Source organism: Microcebus murinus, chromosome X (assembly GCF_040939455.1).
Source record: "Microcebus murinus isolate Inina chromosome X, M.murinus_Inina_mat1.0, whole genome shotgun sequence".
Taxonomy (NCBI): domain Eukaryota; kingdom Metazoa; phylum Chordata; class Mammalia; order Primates; family Cheirogaleidae; genus Microcebus; species Microcebus murinus.
The window spans coordinates 9028647-9044769 of NC_134136.1; the positions used below are offsets into that span (position 1 = coordinate 9028647).

The 16123-nt window shown below is 39.5% G+C and overlaps 2 protein-coding genes and 1 pseudogene across 3 annotated transcripts in view; 2 read left to right on the plus strand and 1 right to left on the minus strand.

Annotated features, from left to right (window-relative positions):
• Positions 1-4102, minus strand: part of MAGT1 (magnesium transporter 1) — a 48055-nt gene extending 43953 nt beyond the window's left edge. The window contains exon 1 of the mRNA XM_020284952.2: positions 3852-4102. Within this exon, the coding sequence (XP_020140541.1) occupies positions 3852-4049 (198 nt within the window). The 5' untranslated portion in view covers positions 4050-4102. The remainder of the gene's footprint in view (positions 1-3851) is intronic.
• Positions 1250-1791, plus strand: LOC109730247 (PEST proteolytic signal-containing nuclear protein pseudogene; annotated as a pseudogene).
• A 5857-nt stretch (positions 4103-9959) lies between the features above and the next one.
• Positions 9960-16123, plus strand: COX7B (cytochrome c oxidase subunit 7B). 2 transcript variants are annotated; one of them, XM_020285065.2, is made up of 3 exons: positions 10418-10592; positions 13138-13262; positions 15926-16123. In XM_020285065.2, exons 1-3 carry the CDS (start codon positions 10553-10555, stop codon positions 16001-16003), a joined length of 243 nt encoding a protein of 80 aa, XP_020140654.2. In that variant the 5' UTR covers positions 10418-10552; the 3' UTR covers positions 16004-16123. The 2 variants fall into 2 exon arrangements, 1 of the variants encoding a protein (XP_020140654.2); XR_012915917.1 differs by lacking the exon at positions 13138-13262 and having other exon boundaries at positions 9960-10592.

A 16123-nucleotide genomic window follows, 5' to 3' on the forward strand; every position in this document is an offset into this window, starting at 1 on the left:
ATTCTACATGCACACAATTAATTAAATGTTCAATGAGGACAATTTGACAGACACTCCTGGACATGAGTAAAAGAAAAATAAATAAGCTTCTGTATTCAAGATGCTCACAGTTTACTGGGGGAAACGGGCACATAAACAATGACAATACAATGTGCTGAATTCATCTCAATTCACCTGGAGGACCCAAGAAAAGCTTAGCCGAGGAAGAAGGTACTACTGTTGAAGTTAGCACTTGAAGAATAAGAACCTGCAGGGGAATGGAGGGGTGGAGTAACAGAAAAGGAGATACTCCAGCAGAAGCTCTGTACGTGCAGAGGAAGCTCTGTACGTGCATTCTTGTGAATGCACTCACAAGAGAGTACAGAAAGATCAAAGAAGGCATGTAATTCAGTTTAACTAGTACAGGAAGAAGCACACCACAGACAAGCTATAGAGGCCTTTTTGTACTTCACAAAATAGGTTGAAGGGTTTTCAGATTAGCAACTCTGGCAGCACTAAAGAGGATGGGATGGAGAACAGCCAGTTAAGCAGTTATTGCAATATATTTGCAAATTCGATAAGGGTCTGAAAAGTGGGCCTGCAGGGAAGCGGAATAGAATCTGATTTCTTTAAAATAATTTTTTATTGAGGTAAAATTCACATAGCACAAAATTCACCATACTAACCATTTTAAAGTGTATAATTCAGTGCTGATTCCTTTTTTAAAAATAATCTATTTCCTGCTAGGCCCTTCTGTTAGTTCAGTGAGAGTAAATGAATAAATATAATATCACTGGTAGAAATGTTAGCTTAAAAAAAAAGCCTTCACTTTTTCATTAAAAAATAAGTGGTCATTGGCCTGGCGTGGTGGCTTACGCCTATAATCCTAGCACTCTGGGAGGCCGAGGTGGGCGAATTGCTTGAGGTCAGGAGTTCGAAACCAGCCTGAGCAAGAGCGAGACCCTGTCTCTACTATAAATAGAAAGAACTTAATTGGTCAACTAATATATATAGAAAAAAATTAGCTGGGCATGGTGAAACATGCCTGTAGTCCCAGCTACTTGGGAGGCTGAGGCAGGAGGATTGCTTGAGTCCAGGAGTTTGAGGTTGCTATGAGCTAGGCTGATGCCATGGCACTCACTCTAGCCTGGGCAACAAAGTGAGACTCTGTCTCAAACAACAACAACAAAAAAACCTAAATGAAAAATAAGTGGTCATTGTACAAATTCAGACAATACTAGTATTATAGTATATAAAGTAAAAAGTGAAAATGTCATCAACAATCATCAACAATCCCAACTGGGTGGCGGGAGAGGAGAAGCCTGGAAAGTCAAGGTAAGCTGGAGCCCCTGGAGGATCTAAAGAAGCAGAAAAAACCTGTGAAAACTAACACTGTTTCTTCCAGTGCTGGAGGGGAAAGTTCCAGTAGCAGTGCTGAGAAGAGATCAGCTGAAGAAGCTGCAGACCTCCTAACAAAGCCTACAAAGACCTCCAAGTTTGGATTTGCTATAGTCAGACAAAGAAAGGCAGCAGCTGTATCCATCAAACTTGGATCAAGTAAGCCTAAAGAAACTGTTCCAACTCTTGCTCCAAAAACTCTTTCAGTAACAGCGGCTTTTAATGAAGATGAAGGTAGCGAATCAGAGGAAATGCCTCCAGAAGCAAAGATGAGGAAGAATATTGGAAGGGATACACCATCAGCTGGACCAAACTCCTTCATTAAAGGAAAGCATGGGTTTCCTGATAACCAGAAGCTATGTGAACGAAATACAAAAATCTCATCTTGGAAATGTCCATGACCTAGACAATTAAATGATGTGTTTTGAAATTGGAGTGTGGGGTGGGTGTAAAGTTAAAAGGAACAGTTTCCTTTTTTAAAGAATGGTATAAGACTATCTTTAGAGACTTTTTTTGTTTCATTTTTTTAAAGATTGAGTGGTACACTAATAAATGAGAGTTTGAAATTAGAGGTAATTTATGTTTTATATACAGATTTCAAGACATTTGCCAATTTTGTAGTTTCATTTGAATAGTTTCCAAAGGCTACAGATGATAAATCAGAAATTGTACCTTTTAAAGAATCGCATATTTTTTTAGACACAACTATTAGCACACTGAAAGGGAGGCAAAAAGTTATTGTCCATTTAAGATTGCAAGCAGTTACTCTCTTAACTCCCTCATTACCTGAACTGTCTGCCTCCCAGGAACAGCCTTATAGAAAGAGGGAGTACTGCATCGGGAGGGAAATGTTACTGAACTATTGACTGAAAGTAAATTTAGATAAAATGAAAATATAGCTTTTTTTTCCTTATGGTCATTTGTTTTGTTTCAAGTCGACATAAGCTTCGTATTGCACTGCTATCCGTGGATATAGATCTTAGCTCTGTGTTTAAAAAAATAAATTTAAAATTTTTATGTTAAAAAAAAAATCCCAACTGCCCAGATAACCACTGTTAAGGGATTGTTGTGTATACTTACAGAGATTTCTCTATACATATACACACACTTACATATTGGGTTTGTTGTTTTTAACATAAAAGGCTTCTAGGATGTAAAATTATTTATTGCTCTGCATCTTGTTTTCCATATAACAATGGCTTGGGACCCTCCCCCAAAAGCACATGAATCTCTACTTCCAATGTATGAGTCTGTTCACTTCACCCCACGTTTGATAATTGTATATTTTTAAAATCTTTTTGCCAATCTAATAAGTAAACTCAGTGTTGTTTTAATTTGCTAGCTTATGTTTTCTTATGCAATAGTTCAAATATTCAGAAACATAAAGACAGCTTCTTAATTCAGCCCAAGTTGACAAGCATCTTAAATGTTTAACTGGTATTTTTAAAGCAGTGCGTTCAGGTTTTGTGTACTAGAGGAAATGCAGAATGTACAGGAAATGGCATTAGAGTGACTGACCTAGGGCTTTAGTCCATGCTGTGCAATAATTAACTGTGTAAACTTAGGACTCCATTTTTCTCATCTATAAAATTAAAACATATAATTGTTAGCAATCTTTTAAAGCTGTAAGCGTATATGGCTCTACCCAGGAGTTTGAGGCTGCAATAAGCTATCATCGTGCCACTGCACTTTATTTAGTCCGGCCAACAGAGTGAGACTCCATGTCTAAAAAACAAAAAATAAAATCAAACAAAAAAAGAGTATATGGCTCTAAACAACAAATGTTTCAAAACACTATGTTAAAATTCTTCTGCCTGGTTTAATGGTGAGTAAAGAATACTGTGTCTCCTCCACTTCCTAAAGCCTATAAATTCCACAAGGAAAGATTAGTTTTCTTTATTTATGTATACCAAGCACCTAGAACAGTGCCTGGCACGCTTGATATCTGTTGAATGACTGAAAATGGTTAAGACGTTTCACTTTGGTAAGTTGCTTTGAAACAATTATTTGGACAGTGTAACAAACCTGGCATAATTTCAAGCTTCGGTCTAATTCTCACACTCCTGAAGTGAAATTGCTACATAGCTGTTACACTTCATTCAGAGAGTTACATCTGCCTACAGTAGAAAGACTCAGATACACTATCTACCCTCTGGACTTAAAGCCGAACTCCCCAGCCCCAACACCCGATGAGGCCCATACTCGAAGAAGTGTCAAAACTGGTAACTATGTATAATCACAGGCCTATAGAAGCCAGGTTGTCGCCTACCCCATTCCACTCTCAGACTGTACATCCAAAGAGAACAAGGAGTTACAGTTGCTTTTCTCACGAATTACAGGACTCCGAAAACGGTGGAACTGAAGCCACCAAAGGCACAGAACTGTCAGGGAAAAGGGGGTAAGAACGAGCGGACAGACCCTCTCAAGCTCCACTCATTGGGAAAAGCCCGTGTTGCTGGAAACCGCGTCCTCACCTCCTTCTTTCTTTGGGCAGAGGCCGAGGGAACCTCGTAGACGAGCAGCAGCGCCGCCGCCATAGTCGCAGAAACACACCAAAACCACCAACGCGCTGCCATGTTCGCTCCTCTCCTTCTTACAAGGGAAACTTTCCTCCAGCAGGGTCTGGGGGTGGGGCGTGAGAACAGGCAAACCAGCCCCTTGCCTTTCCTCATTGGTCCAGCTCAGTCCGGCCTCGCAACCCCTCATTTTACATCACAGCACGCCCCGGCTAGTCACCCGCTAAAGACAGGTCACTTCGAATTGGTCCCCGTTAGCCAATAGAAAAAGGACAATCTGGAGGTTTTTCATTGGTCCGCAAAAGATGACGGGCCGCCCCTTTCATTTCACGTAAAGATCTCGCGCGCAGCGGCTCTTCAAACACGCATGCGCAGTGGCAAAATGCTGAGGCTTTTTCGGAGTCCAAAATGGCTTGGGGTTGCTAAAACGCCATCTTTTCCCCAAAGACTCGCTTAGAAGTTCTTGAAATCCCTGTTTCGTGTAATATTCTAGAAAAATGGGACCACTTGAGTGAGAAGCGCTGTATTCGTCCCTCATCCTGCCTCCAAAGTACTTCAAATTAAAATAAAAAATAAAAATAGGAAAGCAAAAATATATCTAGTGTCACTGAGGGTGGTTTTTCAAAGTAAATATGAAACAAGAGCTTGTTGAATACCTCTTATATCCTAGGAACTGTGCCAGGAGCGCTGAGTAAAAAAGGACACCAAAAATTATTTTTTAAAGTTTTTGTTTATGACAGTTTTTTTTTAAATTCCTTGATTTCCTTAAAGCACCAAGGACTTAAATTACCGATTAGAGACAGCAAATGGCTTCTTTTCTATTTATTATTTTGTTTTCTGGATGGGTGCAAAAATAAGATTGTAAAGAAGCAATTTCCCTCTTTTTTTTGGCTGTAGTCTGTTTTCACTGAACATCCAATTCTCTCATCTAAAAATAATGAAAATCCTACCTAGCCGAAGAAGTTTCCATTTATTTGACCCAGTTCTGTTTTCAGTGTGTTGTAAAACTGGGATAATTTTAATCTAGAGAATACTAATATACTCAAGAAGAAAAACACCAAGATAAAATCAATCTGCCTATAATTTGGATTTATTTTGATGGTGTGGAACATATCACATGATTACTCTTTTAAGATCTGCTGGAAAAAACACAGGGAAATAATTTCATTATGTTGGAGAGACAAGGAGATGGGTACGAAAAAAATAGCTGGCTCTGAAGTGAAGAGATGTGAAATAGAGATATGAAAAATATTTAAAATCATTATAGAAGTTCATATTAAGAAAAATGCAAAATAAAAGTACACTGAGATTTACTGTATGATTTCGTTTATATGACATTCTGGAAAAGGCAAATCCATAGGGACAGAGAACAGATCAGTGGCAGTCAGGGGCTAGGGGTAGGGAGAGGGTTTGATTACAAATAGGCCACATAGGGCATTTTTATGGTGCTGGAACTGTTTTGTCCTTAATTGTGGTAGTGACATGATTTTATGCATTTGTCAAACTCACAGAACTGTATATCAAAGAGTGAATTTTACTACATGTATATTTAAAAAAAAGAAAAATTAAAGTAAATTTTGAAAGTTTAAAAGAGTTATCTCACCTATCCTACTGGCAAAAATCCAAAAGCTTGACAATACATGCTGTCAGCAAGGCTGTGGGGAAACAGGCACCCTTTATACATGGCTGGTACAAATGCAAACGGTACAACATTTATGGGGGTTAATGTGGCAATATCTAATAAAATTACATACGAATGTATCGTTTGATCCAACAATCCCATTTCTAGGCATCTACCCTGGAGAGCGATATATAATAATATGAAAATATATGTGTACAGAGTTATTCATTTCAGCATTATTATAATCTAAATGTTCTTAAAACTACCTAAATGTTCAAACATAGGAGACTGATTGAATATAGTGTTGTACATATACACCACAGAGTATTTTGCACCTGTAAAAAAGGAATGAGGAAGACCTGTGTAAAATGATAATGGATTTTATGCTACAGTTGTGTAAAAAGAAAGGGGGAAATATGAAAATATACATATATTTGCCCACTTTTACAAAAGGAAATACATAAAGGATAAACCAAAAACTAATGAAATTGCTTAACTATAAGAGTTAGTGGACATGGAGTGGAACAGTTAGGGGAGGGAATGAAACTTCTCTAAGCACACCATTTTGTATGGTTTTTACTTTTGGAAAAAGGTTAACATTTCAAATAATCAAAATGTAAAATCAAGTCATTTAATTTTACAAGATGAAAAAAGTCCTGGATAGGCCGGGCGCGGTGGCTCACTCCTGTAATCCTAGCACTCTGGGAGGCTGAGGCGGGCGGATTGCTCGAGGTCAGGAGTTCAAAACCAGCCTGAGCAAGAGTGAGACCCCCGTCTCTACTATAAATGGAAAGAAATTAATTGGCTGACTAATATATATAGAAAAAGAAAAAATTAGCTGGGCATGGTGGCACATGCCTGTAGTCCCAGCCACTCGGGAGGCTGAGGCAGTAGGATTGCTTGAGCCCAGGAGTTTGAGGTTGCTGTGAGCTAGGCTGACACCATGGCACTCACTCTAGCCTGGGCAACAAAGTGAGACTCTGTCTCAAAAAAAAAAAAAAAAAAAAAAAAAGAAAGAATGAAAGAAAAAAGTCCTGGAGATGGATGGTGGTAATAGTTGCACAATAAAGTGAATGTACTTAATGCCACTAAACTGTATAGTTAAAAAGGTAAATTTTATGTTATGTATATTTAACTATAATTTAAAAAATAAATTTAAAGGCCAGGCTTGGTGGCTAATGCCTGTAATCCTATCACTCTGGGAGGCTGAGGCGGGCAGATCGTTTGAGCTCAGGAGTTCAAGACCAGCCCAAGCAAGAGCAAGACCCAGTCTCTACTAAAAAATAGAAAAAATTAGCTGGGCACGGTGGCACATGCCTGTAGTCCCAGCTACTTGGGAGCCTGAGGCAGAAGGATTGAGCCCAGGAGTTTGAGGTTGCTGTGAGCTAGGCAGACGCCATAGCACTCTATCCTGGACAACAGAGTGAGATTCTGTCTTAATAAATAAATACATTTAAAAATTAAAGTCAGCCCGGGAGCGGGGGACCACCAGGTTGCCTAAGGAGGGGTGAACCGGCCCAGGTCGGAAACGGAGCAGGTCAAAACTCCCGTGCTGATCAGTAGTGGGATCGCGCCTGTGAATAGCCACTGCACTCCAGCCTGGGCAACATATCGAGACCCCGTCTCTTAAAAAAAAAAAAAATTAAAGTCAGTAAGAATGGGAGAAAAACTAAAATTTAATGCAAACAATAAAGGGAGACCAGCTCTATTTCAAATGAAAAACATAATCACACTAAAGAAAAAAAGAACTAATCTAAATACCTATGAAGATACTACTTTGCTTATGTACCATTAGTCTGAAGCAAAAACTAACTTCAAGCAAACTTTGGACTCTACTTTGTAGGTTTGTTTTTCACAATGATATGGGTATAATAATTCTGAAACTATATCGTGTGTAATGTAACATGAAAAACACTGATGTTGTTGACAGCCAGGATTCTCACTGTGGAAAAAAGGAGATACAAATACAAAATGAAGGAAAGTAAAGAACTATGTGGGGTTGGACAGGAACTTGAGGTATTAGTATAAACTTATCATTCATAACATATATTCCTAATTCTATTTACTGAAAGAACTAGAAGCAATTACACCCCATTTGTCCTAGTGCCCAAATCTAAGTTGCTAATTGCCATCCCCACTAGAATAAATTAGGGCTCTTTAAAGACATGAATGATTTCAGTGATGAGGCAGGGAAACTACAAGATGAGTCTTGAATATCTTGTGTCAGAAAATAAACATGCTAAAAAAAAATGATGGAGACATGTCAAAAAAGACATAGAAGCCAGATTAAAGAGAAATCTACCAACCACATCTGGGACTATTGATCATTAAAATAAATCATGATAGTAGTGGACTATAACCTACAGAATCCATGAACACATATTGATAATAAATAGAGGAGAAAATAAAATTCTTACACTAGAATAACCACTATTAAATATAGAAGGAATGATAGAATTAGAAGATCATTGTTTACAACTTTCATACCAATCACTGATTTAGGAAGAAATCATCCATGGATACTCAAAAACAGTAAAAATTTGATGAAGAATGGAACATTCACATAGTCTTAATGTATTCTTCACAAGTTGCATGTTAATTATAAAGGGAAAAATAGTAACTTTTTAGTGTAGAAACCTGGAGGGCACTACTTTAACCAAATGATTAAAGTTGGCATTAACAATAAATGAAAGAAGCTAAGATCATATACCTCCTGATAAGATGCCCTAAGACACATCATTTATGTAGTATTTCTGCCAGAATTGCATAAGCTGAATCTATTCATGAGGGAACATCAAACAAACACAAATTGAGGGAACTTTTATAAGATAACTGGCCCGTAGTCTTCAAAAAAAAATTACGGAGCTCGGACCTGTGGAGTCAGAAGGTCCATTACCAGTTCTGCCTCTTATAATTTCCACATCTTCATTTTGATCTAAGCTTGATTTTGATCACTTAAGGATTCTGCATCTCACTTCCTTCATATGTAAGATTGAGAAAATAAAGTTTATCAGTAATGAGAAAAAAATTAATGCATGAAAGGCAAAGAAAGGCTGAGGAATTATTCAATTTTAAAGGAGGCTAGGCCAGTTCCCTGGCCTATGCCTATAATCCTAGCACTTTGGGAGGCCAAGGTGAGAAGATTGCTTGAGGCTAGGAACTTGAGGTTGCAGTGAGCTATTATTAGCTATTATTATTATTATTTTTTTTTTAGGCCATATGCTACAGCAGAATATTAGCTATTATTAATATGATGCCACTGCACTCTAGCCCAGGCGACAGAGCAAGACCCTGTCTCAAAAAAAATTTTTAAAAAAGGAGAGAGAGAGAAAGAGAGAGAGACACTAAAGACACTACAACTAAATTCAATGCAGGCATCTGGACTGAATTCTGGATAGAGAGACCGTGGAACAATTGGTGAAATTGGAATATGAGCTGTATTGTATTGATATTAAGTTTTCTGAATTTGATAACTGTACTGTGGTCATCAAAGAGAATATCCTACTCTTAGAAAATGAACTCTTGGCCGGGTGTGGTGGCTCACGCCTGTAATCCTAGCACTCTGGGAGGCCGAGGCGGGTGAATTGCTCGAGGTCAGGAGTTCAAAACCAGCCTGAGCAAGAGTGAGATCCCGTCTCTACTATAAATAGAAATAAATTAATTGGTCAACTAATACATATAGAAAAAAATAGCCAGGCATGGTGGTGCATGCTTGTAGTCCCAGCTACTCAGGAGGCTGAGGCAGGGGGATCGCTTGAGCCCAGGAGTTTGAGGTTGTTGTGAGCTAGGCTCACGCCATGGCACTCACTCTAGCCTGGGCAACAAAGCGAGACTCTGTCTCAAAAAAAAAAAAAAAGAAAAGAAAATGAACTCTGAAGTATTAACAGGTAAAGGTGCATGCTATATGCAAGTTACTCTCAAATGGTTCAGAAAAAAAATTCCACCCAAATGTATATATATATATATATATGGAGGAAGAGAGAGAGAAAATAAATGTAGCAAAATATTATTAATTGGTGTACATAGGTAATGGGTATACAAGAGTTCTAACCACATCTTTTTTTTTTCTTTGAGACAGGGTTTGCTTTGTTGCCCAGACTGGTCCCCAACTCCCGGGCTCAAGTGATCCTCCCCCTCCCGCCTCGGCCTCCCAAAGTGCCGGGATTACAGGTGTGAGCCACCAACACCCAGCCTCCTGCCATATTTTATTATGAAAATATCCAAACATACAGAAAAATTGAAAGAATTGTACTGTGAACACCCACCGTCAAGATTCTACAATAGTTTGCTAAATTTGCTTTATCATGTATTGCAGGTATTTTACTATTCTTGCAATTTTTCTCTAAATTTGAAATTATTTCAAAATTAAAAGTTAAGCCAATTAGTATGTGGTAAGAGGAGACAAAAAAAAAAAAAATAAAAGAAGTAAAGGAAGTTTAGGGGGAACAGAAAGAACGAGCTCGTGTGGAGCGAGATACCAAACCCAAGCCTCTGGAACTTTAACACCATCTTGAAGCTGGTGCCTTAGACCCGCAGTCCCCAACCTTTTTCACACCACGGACCGGTTTCATGGAAGACAATTTTTCCACGGACGGGGAAGCGGGGAGGAGGTGTGGCGAGGCAGAGCTCAGGAGGTGATGCGCGGCACCCGTTTTCCTAACAGGCCACGGACCGCTACCATGCCGCGACCCGGGGGTTGGGGACCACAGCCTTAGACGATTCAGTCTAACATCAGTGTCTCAGCCCCCTTCCATAGGGCCCTAAACCTGGGTTCAAGTTCTCTCATTCTTCATTAAATATCATCACACGTCATTTATAAAGCCTGAAACTACATTTCCCAAAAGGGCTTTATTTGTTCTCGCGGTAAAGGAGCTTAGCACGCTACAGGTTTTACAAATCTCGCGCGATTTCGTCAAATCTCATTAAGGAGCCCAGCTGAAAGCCATTTTGTTTTTGAGGGTTTTTTGCAAGGGTACTTGAAGCGGGTTTGCACCCAAGCAGCAGCTGGAGGTGTCGCAGTTCTATCTTCAGCTTCACGATGTTTCCTTTGGCCAAAAATGCGCTAAGCCGTCTCCAAGGTGAGCAAAAATTATTAGCAAATCACTTACAGCAGTCTTATATTCTTCATTTGTCCTCATGGTCTCTCGTGCCCTTTACCTCTACCAGCATCCCTACCTTCTAATTCTAAATGCTCTGTCTCCCATCTGGTCCCAGGTTATTGGGAAGATGTCCTTACCATTGGCTTTATCACCCAGTGTTTCTGTTTCAGTTCCCAGCTTTCTGTTAACGGAGTCATACCCTAACCCTGCTTTTTAATTCTTAAGTAACCTATGATTTCAGGGAAGGACACTCTTGGTGAACACCTCTCGTTCCTTAAGTGATGTCCAGAATTTTAGCATTCAGGGTACATTTACTCCTAACCCCAGATAGAAGAAGCTCATGTCCAGTTCCTAGTAACCGTAACGGAAGGAAACTGTAAATCTAGCCCTTCACCTGCTTTCATTGCAGGAAGACTACTTAAATGGTAGCCATGCAGTTTTGAAGTTATTTGTTAACTGAATATTAGCTGCCCTGTAAGCAATCGTATTCATTTTTTTTCTTATCTAAAATTTGGGCAGGTACAGAGAAATTTTGCGATCAGCGTTGTTGTGTATTGAGAATGGACTAGACTGGAGAGAAAAAATGTATTTCCATACTTAATTTGCACCGAAGGTGACCTTGAGTAACGTGAGAAGCTTTACAATGAAGGTGACCTGAATTACCATTTAGCTTGTCTATTAGCCATTTAAAAATTTTTCACTTAACAGAGCCATGGGGGCTATTACTAGATTGTCTTCTAAACATTCAAGAAACTTTGAAAATAACCACAAAATAGTAGCCTGACTGGTTTTTCTTATTTCAAAAGCTGTGTTTGTTATCTCCTTCACTTTGAGCAAATGATTTAATCTCTCTAAACTGCACTTTCCTCCTTTGTAAAATAAGGAGTGTAAAATAATATCTCATAGAATTGTTAAGAATTATATGAGATTACCAATGTGTAGTAACTAAACGATTTCTTCTCACAGAGGAGAGGTCTAAAGAAATGTACTTAAAGTTATGAGGTGTTGCAGAATTGTTGAGTAATCTTAATTTCTTTCCCCTTTGAGCAAGTAGTCCTTCTTATACCTCAGGAAAGGGTTCTTTTTTTTTTCAATGTGGAATTCACGCTCCCATTTTTTAACTTTTCTGAAGCAGAATGTGAAATGTTTGTAAATTTGCTCACCTCAGTGTGACTGCTTAAAAGTGAAGACGAAAGCTATATAAGGCAGTTAGGAGAAGATCGAATAATGGTCAAATAACTATCGTGAAATAACCTGTTGTACCACATAGAAGCCGTTATATTAAGTGCTAGCGAACGGGCAACATTGCTGTTTCTCTAACATGCTTTTCATTATACTTAAACATAATAAGTAAGTAAGTCCTTACTGTAAGGACCTGCTGTTTAAATTGGAGAGGGAGGAAAAGTCAGCTAGAAATAGACTTTTTCCAGTCTTGGCTTTTTCCCAAGCCTTTCCTCCCTAGTTTTTTCAGGGGCAGTTTGGAAACTTACTCCACTCCTTCCAGTAGAACTACTGTCCTCCAACCCCAGGGCCTGTTATGGACGAAGCTCCCTGCACCCTACCTAGCTTCCCCTCTCCCCCCCCAGGATGAAACTGGTCCTTGGTGCAAAAAGGGTGGGGACCGCTGTAGTAGAATAATAGTAAAAACAAAGTTTCAATGTTGTCCATTCTGCTCAAAAAACTTTACCAGCTTCCTCTGCCTACTGAAAAATGTTGCCGGCCATGATCCTTTCTAATTTTATCCCCCATTAACTTGCCCATACACCTTGTGCTTCAACCAAACTTAATTGGTTTTTCACTACACTGGGCTTTTCTATCTGCCTTTGTTCAGATTCCCCTTTCACACATCTACATAACCAAATCCTCTCTGCAGTTCAAACTGCTTGTTTAATTATACTTCCTTGTATTACAGTGTTACAATTACTTCCTCTTCTAGACTGGAAGTTAAACGGAGGACAGGGTCTGTGTCTGATACATTTTTATATACTGCATTTATTTGGTGCCACATTCATTAATTTTTAAAAAATCAAGATACCCTAGTTTTTTGTTTGTTTGTTTTTTTTTTTGAGACAGAGTCTCACTTTGTTGCCCAGGCTAGAGTGAGTGCCGTGGCGTCAGCCTAGCTCACAGCAACCTCAAACTCCTGGGCTCAAGCAATCCTCCTGCCTCAGCCTCCCAAGTAGCTGGGACTACAGGCATGTGCCACCATGCCCGGCTAATTTTTTCTATATATGTATTAGTTGGCCAATTAATTTCTTTCTGTTTATAGTAGAGACGGGGTCTCGCTCTTGCTCAGGCTGGTTTCGAACTCCTGACCTTGAGCAATCCACCTGCCTCGGCCTCCCAGAGTGCTAGGATTACAGGCGTGAAGCTACAATGTGTTTTATGTTTTAACATTTTATTGAACTGCATAATACTGTGAAGGTAACTTCCTTGGCTTTCCTGATCAGCAGTATCAGTTACATATGTTCTCTTTTCCTGATGATTGATAGATATGCTTCTGTATTTTTTTTTTCCCTGTAAGTTCGAAACATTCAGCAAACAATGGCAAGGCAGAGCCACCAGAAACGAACACCTGATTTTCATGACAAATATGGTAACGCTGTATTAGCTACTGGAGCCACTTTCTGTATTTCTATATGGACATATGTAAGTACTATTGATCAATAATTTCTATTTTAGATATTTTTCCCTTTAATTTAATCTGCATTCAAAATGTTTTTGTTTCTTGAGAGAGTCTCACTCTGTTGCCCAGACTAGAGTGCTGTGGCGTCACCCTAGCTCACAGTAACCTCAAACTCCTGGGCTCAAGTGATCCTCCTGCCTCAGCCTCCCAAGTAGCTGGGACTACAGGCATATGCCATGATGCCTGGCTAATTTTTTCTATATATTTTTAGTTGATCGGCTAATTTCTTTCTTTCTTTTTTTTTAATTTTTTTTTTTTGAGACAGAGTCTCACTTTGTTGCCCAGGCTAGAGTGAGTGCCCTGGCATCAGCCTGGCTCACAGCAACCTCAAACTCCTGGGCTCAAGCGATCCTCCTGCTTCAGCCTCCCGAGTAGCTGGGACTACAGGCATGTGCCACCATGCCCGGCTAATTTTTTCTATATATATTAGTTGGCCAATTAATTTCTTTCTATTTATAGTAGAGACAGGATCTCGCTCTTGCTCAGGTTGGTTTCAAACTCCTGAGCTCAAACGATCTGCCCGCCTCGGCCTCCCAGAGAGCTAGGATTACAGGCGTGAGCCACCGCGCCGGGCCTTCTTTCTATTTTTAATGGAGACAGTGCTAAATCTTAGCACTTAAGATTATAATAATATATATCTTAAGGAAGAATTTCTTCCTTAAAATTCAGGTTTCATTCATCCTCTGTATTTATTTATTTTGAGGCAGAGTCTTGCTCTGTTGCCCAGGCTAGAGTACGGTGGCATCAGCCTAGCTCACAGCAACCTCAAACTCCTGGGCTCAAGTGATCCTCCTGCCTCAGCCTCCCAAGTAGCTGGGACTATAGGCACATATCACCATGCCTGGCTAATTTTTTTCTATTTTAATAGAGATGGGGCCTTGCTCTTGCTCAGGCTGGTCTTGAACTCCTGATCGTCAGTGATCCTCTTGCCTCAGCCTCCCAGAGTGCTAGGATTACAGGTGTGAGGCACTGTGCCCAGCCCATCTTCTGTTCTTAACATTTCCAGTAACACATTGCTTACTGTGTCACAAGGCAGCCCTTTCTATATTGTGTAGCTATTAAAAGGATCTTACGTTGAGTTAAAATCTGCCTCCCTTCATATTCTACCATCATTCCATTGCAACACAGAAATTCTGATCCCACTTCCATATAACAGCTGTCAGATATTAGAAAATTCCTATCATGTCTCCCTAATCTTTTTCAGATTAAACATCCTTAGTTCTGTTGGTCATTTCTTTTTTTTTTTTGTTTTTCCTTTGGTGACAAAATCTCACTCTGTTGCCCAGGATAGAGTGCTGTGGCATCAGCTTAGCTCACAGCAACCTCACACTCCAGGGCTCAAGCGATCCTCCTGCCTTGGCCTCCCATAGTGCTAGGATTATAGGCATGAGCCATGGTGCCTGGCCCTGTTGGTCATTTTTTGTTTTTGTTTTGTTTCTTTTTTGAGACAGAGTCTCACTTGGTTGCTCAGGCTAGAGTGAGTGCCGTGGCATCAACCTAGCTCACAGCAACCTCAAACTCCTGGGCTCAAGCAATCCTACTGCCTCAGCCTCCCGAGTAGCTGGTACTACAGGCATGTGCCACCATGCCCGGCTAATTTTTTCTATATATATTGGTCGGCCAATTAATTTCTTTCTATTTATAGTAGAGACAGGGTCTCGCTCTTGCTCAGGCTGGTTTCGAACTCCTGACCTTAAGCAATCCGCCCGCCTCGGCCTCCCAGAGTGCTAGGATTACAGGTGTGACCCACTGCGCCCGGCCCATTTTTCATTACATATTTTTCAGTATCTTCTCTATCTTGGGTCACCCTCCTGGATGCACTTCACTTAACAGTTTTTAAAATTCTGCACTTAGAGCTGAGCATTATATTACTAATGTGTAATAGTAATACTAATGGGTAAAGTAGCTTACTTTCCATGTTTTAGTTTGCTTACATCTTACATTTGACAATCTATTTTCTAGTCACTGACCTTACTGATTAAAAATAGGAGTCTTGAAGTTTCTATATATATATAAGTTGATGGATCAATCTTTGCCTTAATAAACAAAGAAACCTTAAGTAAGGCTTTCAATTTTTGTTTTGATCCTCCTGAAATCAGATATACTATTAAAATAAGTATGTACTTATAAGAATGAGCAAATGTTGAACAAATGTGTGATCAGAGGAGGTTTTGGAGGTGAAATGATCCTTACTGATGAAGAGAGATTATAGAGCACTCTGGCAGTTGTTTAGGTAGTTGTGGTTGAGGGGAGCAATGTTTTAAGGATTTAGTATAGAAATATGAAGTATGAATTTGAATTAACAAAAATTCAAAAGTTAATTTCCTCAGTCATACTAGCCACATTCCAAGTGTTCAGTAGCTACATGTGGCTACTGTCTTCTCTTTTGAACATTGTAAATACAGAACATTTCCTTCATTTCAGGAAGTTCTGTTGAATAGCACTGCTTTAGAGAATTAGGCCAGCAGGTAGGTTTGGCCTACATGGAAGGCACAATATCCCAGGTGAGTTTCTATGTATTTAACCTCCAGAGCCAAATATCTTTGTCATTTTCAAGAAATAGGCTCCAAGGCAGAGTGGACTCTGGTTTAAACACCTGTAAATGACAACATTTTAATTCTTACAGGTGGTAACACAAATTGGAATACAATGGAACCTGTCCCCTGTTGGCAGAGTCACCCCAAAGGAGTGGAGACAGAAGTAATCATCCCAGCTGATGTAATACTGAATTTTTCCAAAACCAACTCATAATTGATGCCAAGTAAAATCACTGTGTACCCATTAAAATATGGCATTATTGAAGAAATAAAGTACATTTGAAACC